We start from the raw sequence: 11,336 nt of genomic DNA, 5'->3' as shown, positions 1-11,336 counted from the left end.
TAATAATAATTTTATAAAAGTTATACACTTACGTGTATATACTTGACCGTGCACTATCTCCCCCCCCCCTACGTGTATATAATTCACAACATACAAAATATAAAGACTCTTATCAAATGCATATACTAAAAGAAAAGTTATTTTTTCACATTATTAACACACTAAAATAAATCACTAATAGACAAGAGTTAATGGAAAATAAAAATTAAAAAATAGGGTATATGATCGGGTAAAAGAGTATGTGGTTTCGGGTAATCAGGTCGGGTATCACCTAATCCCATACCCGACCCATACCCGTGAATATTTTCTTGTTCATAAATAGTTACATCTTAACATATATGTAAGTTGGCAGCCTATGTTAATCAAATATCCCATCAAGTAGACTGCCCAACCAATCCCTACGTTTGCGAATTCCTTTTTTCTTCTTCTTTTTCTTTATATTTTTCCTTTTATGTAAAGGATGGGGGTTGGGGAGCAAAAATACACCGAATTGGTTTATTTACCCTTTAATCATCATTTATGTCTGAATGTTTGATAGTCAACCCATAGATTAAACAAATAGAAGTTTTTTTTATGTATGTTTAAGAATTCAATAGCTTGATACAAAATTTATTACACATGTATCAAAGTATTAATTGTATCTGGTTAACTGATTAACAAATTGAAATTGATAACATATGACATCATCGAAACACCTATGACCCAATCATATTTCATGACCCGTATAAGGGGAGTGGGGGCGGATGCTTTTCAACGCGTGATAGCATATTTCAATGCGTGATAGCATATTTCAATGCGTGGAACAATTCTGAAGACCACCGCCACTCAAGTTTATAACGCGTGCAATATTCCACGCGTGGATTTTATCACGCCGTGGAAAATGGAAATTGTGAGGGAACATGGGGATTTATTTTTGGGTGTTGTGAGTGATAGGCAATGACACTAAAAAAGTTATGAGTGATGGAAAAATGGTTGATGATATGGCGAAACTTGATTGGATGCTTGTGAGTGATGGAATTCTATCACTAGTGACCACCCTCACCCCTTAACATGTTTATCCAAACAAATTAGCAATTTAAGACAAGTTATAATCACGCTATGATTTTAATAAAGTTGTAAAGGGGTTAAATAACTTTACACATGAAACTTATCCAACAATTAATATTAAATAATAATTAATTTAATTACTAATTACTAAAAGAAGAATAAAGAAAAACACCTTTTTGCCACATATAACTAACATAATTACATAAGAAGAAACTTAATCCCAAAGCAGATATTTTATATGGTATGATAGATACGTAAATCAATTCCCAAAATTACGAAACACCCCTCCAACATCCCAATAGTTGACATTTTCTCCCCCATATGTACTCTACTCACGGTTAACTCATGCTGCTGATATTTTAACATCTCAACCGCCTCCACCACTCTAACCGGCGATCTGTTCTCCGGCCACACCTACCGCCGTCAGGTTCACACTTTCACCGGAATTCTTCTTCGTTTATACTTCACTGTTCATCGTATATGTTTCCGTTTGCTGTTTGTGTAATCGATCTGTACTGTATGCTGTTAAACTTGTATGTACGGCGATTTTAGTTTCTTCGTGTGTGTAGATCCGGTTATTTGCTCGACTTTGAGCTCAGAATCGGATTTTGTAACTGTTTGTTTGATGAGGTTTTGTTATTTAGGCAATTTTATGTAGTTGTACTGTTTTTATAAGGATTTCAGTTTGAATTGATGTCATTCATGTTGCGTTTGTGATTGAGCATTAATTTTTAAATCTGATGTGAAGTAGAAAGTGTTGTTTAGCACGCTACATGCTGTAGCTATAATTTGAATGGAGTAGGATTAAAATCAGCTGTTGAAATCTATGATACACAGGCAGTAGAACTTGACTGATGTTGTTGTTGAATTGGCTACAAAATCAGTAGTTTGGATTTTCTCTCTTGCTGAATTTCGTGTTCAGAATCAGATTTTATAACTGTATGTTTGATGTTTGGTTATTTGTGCAATTGTTTAGCGAGTTTGTGTAGCTGTAGTGTTTATGATATAAGGATTTTAGTTTGAATTGGATGTCATTCATGATTTCATGTTGCTTTTGTGATTGAGCATTGATGCAGAGTTTAAACCTGATATGAAGTAGAAAGTGTTGTTTAGTACACTAAATTCTATAGCTATAATTAGAATAGAGTAAGATTAGTTCTGCTGTTAAAGTCTATGAAAATCAGGATGCAGATATTGGCTAGTCTTGTCGTTAAATTAGCCACAAAATCAGTAGTTTGGAGTATCTCTCTTGCTGGATTTCGCGCTCAGAATCGGATATTTTAATCATTAGTTCAGTTTGGCTATTTTCTGTAATTGTACTCTTTCCACAATAAGGAAATTAGCATGGACTGGATGTCATCAAGTTGCCTTTGTGCAGTTGTTTAGCGATTTTGTGTAGTTGTAGTGTTTATAGTATAAGGATTTGAGTTTGAATTGGATGTCATTTGTGATATCATTAGAAACTGTTGCTTAGTACACTTAATTCTATAGCTATAATTGGAACAGAGTAGGGTTAATTCTACTGTTAAAATCTATGAAAAACAGGCAGTAGATGTTGGCTAATGTTGTTGAATTGGCCGCAAAATCATTAGTTTGGATTATCTCTCTTGCTGGATTTCGCGTTCATTATCAGATTTTTTAACCGTATGTTTGATGTGATTTTGTTATTTGTGCAGTTGTTTAGCGATTTTGTGTAGTTGTACTGTTCCTAAAATAAGGATTTCAGTTTGAATTGGATGTCGTTAATAATTTCATGTTGCTTTTGTGATTGAGCATCGATGCAGAGTTTTAAACCTGATGTGAAGTAGAAAGTATTGTTTAGTACACTAAAATCTATAGCTATAATTAGAATAGAGTAGGATTAGTACTACTGTTAAAATCTATGAAAATCAGGATGTAGATATTGGCTAGTGTTGTCGTTATATAGCCCCAAAATCAGTAGTTTGGATTATCTCTCTTGCTGGATTTCGCGTTCAGAATCGGATTTTAAATCATAAATTCGACTAAATGTTGTTATTAGTTCAGTTTGGCTATTTTCTGTAATTGTACTCTTTCCAAAATAAGGAAATCAGCTTGGATTGGATGTCATCATGTTGCTTTTGTGATTGAGCATTGATGCAGACTTTGACTTTCAAACCTGATCAGAAATAGAAAGTATTGCCTAGTACACTAAATTAGTAAATTCTACACCCATAATATAATAGAAATAGAGTATGATTCTTTCTGCTGTATAAATCTATGAAAAACAGGCACTAGAAATTGACCAATGTAACAAAGTTGTAGTTAGATTGGCCACAAAATCAGCAGTATGGATCTTCTGGATTTGACTCAATTTCAGTGAGTTGCTAGATAGTATATTAATAAATCTCTTTTGTTATCTTTTAGGTTGAAATTTGTCGAAAATATCTTATACTTCTAAGAGAAAAGGATTAACAGATCTGATCAAGCTGGCCTGGGGAAGAAAAGTTTGTGCCTTTGTGGAGATGTTTCAGCTAGCATTTTACTGAGATGAAGAACAATCAGGTTCCCATTTCGTATGGATAATGATATATAAATATATCCTCCTACTCCTAATTCATCCTTATTAGACAAAACATATCAAATTAGGAGGATATATCGTATGGATAATGATATATAAATATATCCTCCTACTCCTAATTCATCCTTATTAGACAAAACATATCAAATTAGGAGGATATATATTAGAGTAAAATGCCATTTATTTCGTCCCCGAGGTTTGGCCAGTTTCGCGACTTTCGTCCGAAGGTTTGTTTTTCTGCATCTGGATCCAAAAGGTTTGAAATTTTGCCATTTTCATCCGGCTCGTTAACTCCATCCATTTTTCTCCGTTAAGTCATGGGTATTTTCGTCTTTTTTGTTAACTTAAAGGGCAATTCAGCCTTTTTCACTTTATGTACAAGCATTTAGCATAATGTACAAGTATTCAAAAAGACGGAAATACCCCTTTAAGTTAACAAAAAAGACGGAAATACCCTGACTTATTGGGGAAAAATGGATGGAATTTGACGAGCCGGATGAAAATGCCAAGATTTCAAACCTTTTGGATTCAGATGCGGAAAAACAAACCTTTGGACGAAAGTCGCAAAACTGGCCAAACCTCATGGAAGAAAATGGCATTTTACTCTATATTTTATAATGGGGCTTATTTGTTTGATTATTATGAGTGTATAGCAAAAAAAAGTTAATGGCTCAAACTTACTGTGTAACTGCTATATACTAACTTTTGAAAAACCATGCAGGAAACTAAGCCAGAAATACAGTCCTTAACCCAAGTTTCACACGAGTCCCAAAGTGACCAACATAACAATGCGACAGACACTCCTGTTCCTGACACTGGTTCAGCCTCCATTTCAAGCAATGACAACAGAAAAGTTTCTAGGGAAGATATCGAACTTGTAAGGAATATTGTACAAGTAGTTTCTCTTTAATTATAAAAACAGTTCCGATTATGCAGATCTTGATTGTATCCTTAATTGTTGTAGGTCCAGAACTTGATAGAACGCTGTTTGCAACTGTATATGAACCGAGATGAGGTCGTGAAAACTTTGCTAAATCGTGCGAGGATAGATCCTGGCTTTACAACTTTAGGTACACAAAGTATTCCATGCATTTTGAGTTTGTATTAAGTTCAAGTACGACTAGAATTGACTTTGGAAGACAGTTTGGCAGAAATTAGAAGAAGAAAATGCAGACTTTTTTAGAGCATATTACATAAGGCTGAAACTAAAGAAGCAGATCATCTTGTTTAATCATTTGCTTGAACATCAATACCGTCTTACAAAGTATCCAATGCAACCGAAGCTTCCTCTTGCTCCCATACAAAATGGCATCCATCCCATGCCAGGTAAAATCTTGGTTATTAGACACATAAACATAATTAAAAGTGTAAAATGCCATTTCCGTCTCTGAGGTTTGGCCAGTTTTGTGACTTTCTTCCAAAGGTTTGTTTTTCTGCATCTGGATCCAAAAGGTTTGAAATGTTGCCATTTTCATCCAGCTCGTTAACTCCATCCATTTTTCTCCGTTAAGTCAGAGGAATTTTTGTCTTTTTTGTTAACTTAAAGGGCAATTCGATCTTTTTCACTTTATATAAAAAGACCAAATATCGCTGAAAAAGACCAAATTGTTCTTTAAGTTGACAAAAAGACAGAAATACCCCTGACTTAACAAGAAAAATGGATGGAGTTAACATTCCAGATGAAAATGGCAAGATTTCAAACCTTTTGGATTCACATGCGGAAAAACAAACCTTTGGACGAAAGTCGCAAAACTGGCCAAACCTCAGGGACGAAAATGGCATTTTACTCTAATTAAACTATTATCATTATTATTCAGTTCCATTCCTTCTGGTACAGTTAACAACTTACCAATGGGATACCCTGTTCTACCACAACCTCCAATGGCGGCTACGGGTCAACCTCATATGAATCCCATGGGTATTTCCAACTGTCATGTGGTCAATGGAGTCCCTGCTCCAAGGAACTTCCAACCTATGAGGGTCAACTCTGGAAACGAGTGAGTTCATATCAATCTCTTTTTTATGTATTTGTCATTTTTTCAACGTCAAGCTTGTAACTTTTTCAACGTGTTTATCTTTGCAGAACTATGGGAATAGATAATAGTGCGGCTGATGTGGCGCCTGCGGTTCCAGTAAATGGGGCCATTTCACCCATATCAGATATGCCGATGAGTCCTACATCAGTTGCATCCAGTGGCCATTTCCCTTTTACTGCATCTGAAATATCGGGAATGGGCGTTGACACGTCAGCTCTTGACTCAGCTTTTCCATCTGATGTGGCAAGTTCTGTAGGGTTGCATTTGCCGCCTGATAATGGAACTTCTAGACCTTTTGGCAATATCCCTTGGAATTTTAGTCTTTCGGATCTAACAGCTGATCTGTCGAACTTGGGAGGTACATCATATCACTAATTTACTAGCTTGTAATTTTTTTTTTTATTTTGTTTAACTGATTAAAGTTTCGAATTGATTGTCCTCAGATTTAGGAGCTCTTGGAAACTACCCTGGTTCCCCTTTTCTTCCATCTGATTCGGATATATTGCTCGATTCCCCTGAGCAAGAGGACATTGGTACAAACTATATATCCCTGCTTTTTTATTTAGAGTAAAATGCCATTTTCGTCCCTAAGGTTTGGCCAGTTTTGTGAATTTCGTCCAAAGGTTTGTTTTTCCACATCTAGATCCAAAAGTTTCGAAATCTTGCCATTTTCATCCGGCTCGTTAACTCCATCCATTTTCCTCCGTTAAGTCAAGGGTATTTCCGTTTTTGTTGTTAACTTAAAGGGCAATTCGGTCTTTTAGGGGTATTCGGTCTTTTTACATAAAGTGAAAAAGACCGAATTGCCTTTTAAGTTAGCAAAAAAGGCGAAAATATCCCTGATTTAACGGAGAAAAATGGATGGAGTTAACGAGCCGGATGAAAATGGCAAGATTTTAAACCTTTTGGATCCAGACATGGAAAAACAAATCGCTGGACGAAATTCGCAAAACTGGCCAAACCTCAGGGACGAAAATGACATTTTACTCTTTTATTTATAAACTCTTGATACTTATTCTTGTAATTTATAATAATGGTGGAAATTTAACACTTATCCTTTTTTTTTCTTTTAGTGGAAGAGTTCTTTGCTGACTCGGTTCCTGGACCACCATGCTCCAATTCAGATGACGAAAAATCCTAATTTAAGCTTAGAAACAACAAACTATTGTCTTGGGACACAATTATGTACAATAAAAGGGTACACAAGGAACTGAAATGTCAATTTTATTATATCCCGGATCTTTAACACCCAACCCTTAAAGCTTCTTTTATGTAACTTTAGATTTCGTTTGAGCTTTAGCAGAATTCGAATGAACTAGACAACTGAATTACTTAACTAGGAAGTAGGAACTCGTCACTGCTTCTCTATATACATAAATAAATTAACTAAAAAGAACTCAACTAAAAACCGATATCCTCAACCCTCCTCCTCTGCCACTGAATATAGCACGCGACCATCTCGAGGGGTGGACTCTTCTGATGAACACGAAAGATCTTCATCAACAACTCCAAGGATCGACTCTAAAACCTCAGCCATTGTAGGTCGATTCTCAGCAAAATGAGCCACGCATTTAAGTGAAATGTTTAACAAAGGAAAACCAAACATTCCAACCTTTGCGATCTCCTTATCGAAAACCTCACCTGTCCATTCTTCTCTAACCATTGCTTTCACCCACTTTGGTAGATCTAATCCACTGTTGTCCACTATCTTTCCCGTTAACAGTTCCAAAAGGATCACCCCAAAACTGTACACATCGCCTTGTTCTGATAAAGATCTCTCAGGGGCTGTATACCCGTTGGATTTGAATAAACACACACTCTTTGGATCAAGCACACTTGAGTACCCGTATTCACTTATTAGTGGTTCTTCATTTTCGTTTAGAAGAATGTTGGAAAGCTTTATATTTCCATGTGGAATGATCTCTGAGTCTTCAAAGCTTTTGTATATATGATCCAAACCCTTTGCTATACCAACCGCTATAGACATCCGAAGTTTCCACGGGAAATCCCGTTTCCCCTCGACGTACCCTGCACGCAACAAAATATTAGTTTACAAGAAAAAGATGGTCGATTTGTCGTATGAATGTATGATGCATTGCCTGGTGACTTACTTTCCATGAGGGAGAGAAGGCTTCCTTTATTCTGATACTTGTAAATTAAAAGCTTTTCTTCACCTTGACAACTATAAGCCACCAGAGGTAGAATGTTTGGATGGTTTATTTTCCCAACTTTCGCCATCGTGCATGCAAATTCTGCGTTTGACGCCTGTAATTTCTTCAATCTTTTGACCGCATAATCACCATTGTTGTTGAGCTGAACCCTGTAAAGGCTGCTACAGAAGTTTTGGTTTTGCAAATCAGCCCCGGCATCAAGAAGATTTTCTAGTTTAAACCGATGCTCTTCTTCTGTAAAGAAAACAAGATCTTGACTTGTTTCTTCTTGTTTGACTTCTGTCAAGCTCATGATAATGGAAGTTTTAGGGGAAGATTGGAGATTGTTCTTCATGTTCTCCGTTTTCTTTATTGATTTTGTAACCTTCACAATCGCCACAGAGACAATCATGCCGAGTAATGCTATTACAAGAACAATCTCTACGATAAACAAAGTGCTAGTCCCTTTTTTTTCATGATGCGTGTTATCTGCTGACGGGGCGGATGCAGTGTCGTTCTGGGCTACCGCTGAAAGATCCTTCCTACTGGTGACATTGACAGAGAGAGCTAAAACTGTGAGGGCGAATAGTAATCCCCTGAGATTCGGGTCCATGGTCAAGATCTTGAAATACTAGGCAGTGGGTTCGGTATTTTGAATCATGTGATTTGAGTCGGGCTTATCGTATGATAAATAAAGACAGATGTTCATAGTTTCCAAAGACACAATAACAAGAATCTAAAAATCTTTGAGGGAAACGATGTCCATGTTAAACATTTTGGTTGCTGCACTGTGTGACTAGATTAACCCTTTTGAAGTCATGTCACGCGCTAGTTATAACGATCGTACCGAGGGCACAATCTTGATTAGAAATGTGTACACAAGGCTTGACTTGGTCTTGCATTGTTTTTTGAGATCGGCAGAAACAAGGTGACGATAAAACATAGATGTCTTAAGAAATAACAATTGACAAGTAAAATTAATATTCCTTGATGAAAACAAGAATGGAGATGGGTTCGTATCTAGTTTTGGAATCAACTGAGTTATTAAAACTATTGTGTTTTAGTCTTTGAACTATGCTTTCCGGGTTGTGATCTTGGACTCATATACGGGTGCAAAACTCAAATAAGACATTCAAATGTGTTATATCAAATTTCCACTTATATTTCAAACATACTCATGTTCTCTCCAATGTTGTGTCCACTTTCAAGCACAATCTAAAACAATGCTATTACATAATATATTGTTTGTGTATGGAGGGCCTGGCCAATTCGACTCGTGTGCTTGCGTTTGTAATTCTGGACATTTGCACGAACATAACATTCCGGACGGCTTCTCCAACGCTACCATCTATCAACATAGCGTCGTCCGCTTTTATGTGTTGGAGATGCCCTAAAAATTTCATTTTCTTTCTCACAAATATTTTCTTACTTTCCTATCTCACAACCTCACTAATTCTCATTTTTTTTCCTTACTAAATATTCTTACATTTGCGTCATGGCTATAGACCATCTCTTTATAGTAAATTTATATCGAGTGTTAAATACAAAATGAAATTATTAAGGGTGATTAATGTATACTGCCTACTAGTTGAGCTCGAGCTTTCATAAGTTAAACGAGCTTGACCTCGAACCTAGTCGGGCTTGGCACCCCTAGGCTTAAGTATGTCATTATGTTGCAAATATTCAAGGGATGTGTAATGTCGCAAATATATGGAGTGAAGAAACTTTAAAAACGGATAGCATTTAGTTGTGAGAGATGAAGACTATTGGGATCATGCTTATGTTTAAATGTAGTCACTGTCCATTGAAAAACAAAGTACCGATCCTATGGAATACTAAGATACTGAATTCGTGAAGGAGAATAAACTTCATCGTGTCCAACATTAAGGATATGCATGGTATAATTTTACCTTTTTGTTTTATGAACCCGGTTCATATTATGTATGTGTTTATTTCGTTACAAAGATTAGTCAAATCACTTTTGACAAATAAAAATACATGTATATATATATTATTGGGGAAGGTTCATTTGGGAAGAAAATTAAATTGAGAAGAAAAAGAACAAAGGGTAATTTTGTCAAACATTAAATAGTTTTTTTATTTATTTTATTTATTATCATCTTTGGCTAATTAATTAGTCATAAAGACTATCATCCTCCACACTAATTTTTTTTGCCTACACACATCAAAAGTTATCCTACATATTTCGAAATTCATCCTAAACGTTGAAATTTATCCTACATAACTCGTAATTTATCTTATACACCTTGTAATTTATCCTACACTTTAAATTATTTTATCTTTTTTTTTAAAAGATATATATTTTGAAGATAAGTTACAAAAAATTTAATGTAGTTAGCTATTAAAGAGGAAAACTACAAATTAATGATCTATATAGATTTACGAATGTACCCTTATTAATATTAAATACTTATATTAAATGAAGTAAAATAAAGCATTCTTATTGGTTAAAATTTCTTCTTTTTTCTTCTTACAAAAAAATTCTTCTCATTTGAACTCTCCATTATATTATTCAAAGTAAACTTTAACTAGTTAAAACTATATATACATTTTAAGCAACGGAAGCGTATGTAGCAAAATAACACGAACACTTTTATACCAAGGAGCACCCGTAATGGAACAAGATCACCAACTTGCAAACACGAAATAGAACATCAACCATAGGGGGTTTAGATATACCTTCGGTTAGTGAATAACCGGTTGAGACACCGAGGTTCAACGAATAAGTGCTAGTTGTACGAACTATTGAAACGCGGGAATGGGTCGGAAAACGGCGGAGGTAGGCGGCGGTCTTGCGGCGGCGATGGCCGGCGGTCCTGGCCGGCGGCGGCAGCGGCGGAGGTCTTGGCCGGTTTTGGGTTTGTGTGTGTTGTGTGTATTTTGTTTCAATTCTTGCAGCCTCTCAAAAGTCCACACACACTCCTTATATTCTTGAACTCTCATGCATGCTCAACACTTGGCTCACATGCAATTGGACAAGGGACAAGTGGTGAGAAGATCCTTTGCATGCAATGCCATTGGCCGAGATTTAGGTGCACGACAAGTGGCAAGAAGATCCTTTGCATGCAATGCCATTGGCCGAGATTTAGGTGCGCGACAAGTGGCAATGCAAGAGTGTTCTTGTCTCACCCGGTCCACGTACCCGTCTCTCAGTTCAATACCCGCGTATCGTTCGTAATTACCAGTTAAATTAGTTAAGTGAATTTTAGTTTGTTGCCCACGGTGTAATTATTACAGGTCAAGACCCGGTTGGCAGCGTTGACTTATCGAACCGGACATAAATATCTAACAGCTCCCACTTGGACGGTCTCTGATAAGATCTCAACGCAGACAGCCAGCGGTGCTCTAGCTACACATAGCTGCCCCCAACAGGTCATGACACTTTAAAGTCACTAACCAAGGTGTCTTCCCTTCAGCAACAGCTTGCTACTTGAAGACAATAGACTTATGGCAATCGTTGTCATCTATCCTTTCTGTAAAAGACATCAATTGAACAATGAGACATGGATCTGATTCAATCTCATATGGCGTTCAATCATTATC

At 36.3% G+C, this 11,336-nt stretch overlaps 2 protein-coding genes across 2 annotated transcripts; one reads left to right on the top strand and one right to left on the bottom strand.

The window, feature by feature from the left end:
• Positions 1-1,320: 1,320 nt before the first annotated feature.
• On the top strand, positions 1,321-6,921 carry LOC110890043. The gene is made up of 9 exons (XM_022137605.2): positions 1,321-1,474; positions 3,433-3,570; positions 4,308-4,463; positions 4,551-4,656; positions 4,730-4,912; positions 5,424-5,583; positions 5,670-5,980; positions 6,066-6,155; positions 6,696-6,921. Exons 2-9 carry the CDS (start codon positions 3,556-3,558, stop codon positions 6,761-6,763), a joined length of 1,089 nt encoding a protein of 362 aa, XP_021993297.1. The 5' UTR covers positions 1,321-1,474; positions 3,433-3,555; the 3' UTR covers positions 6,764-6,921.
• On the bottom strand, positions 6,820-8,516 carry LOC110888081 (probable leucine-rich repeat receptor-like protein kinase At5g05160). Its single transcript, XM_022135621.2, has 2 exons — positions 7,734-8,516; positions 6,820-7,650 (listed from the first exon to the last, which is right to left on the bottom strand). The coding sequence occupies exons 1-2, from the start codon at positions 8,383-8,385 to the stop codon at positions 7,040-7,042; spliced, it is 1,263 nt and encodes a 420-aa protein (XP_021991313.1). The 5' UTR covers positions 8,386-8,516; the 3' UTR covers positions 6,820-7,039.
• Between the last annotated feature and the right edge of the window lie 2,820 nt (positions 8,517-11,336).

The sequence above is a fragment of the Helianthus annuus genome, chromosome 11 (assembly GCF_002127325.2).
Source record: "Helianthus annuus cultivar XRQ/B chromosome 11, HanXRQr2.0-SUNRISE, whole genome shotgun sequence".
In the NCBI taxonomy this organism is placed as follows: Eukaryota; Viridiplantae; Streptophyta; class Magnoliopsida; order Asterales; family Asteraceae; genus Helianthus; species Helianthus annuus.
Note: the sequence above shows the minus strand (reverse complement) of the source record. Positions and strands in the feature narration are given on the sequence as shown.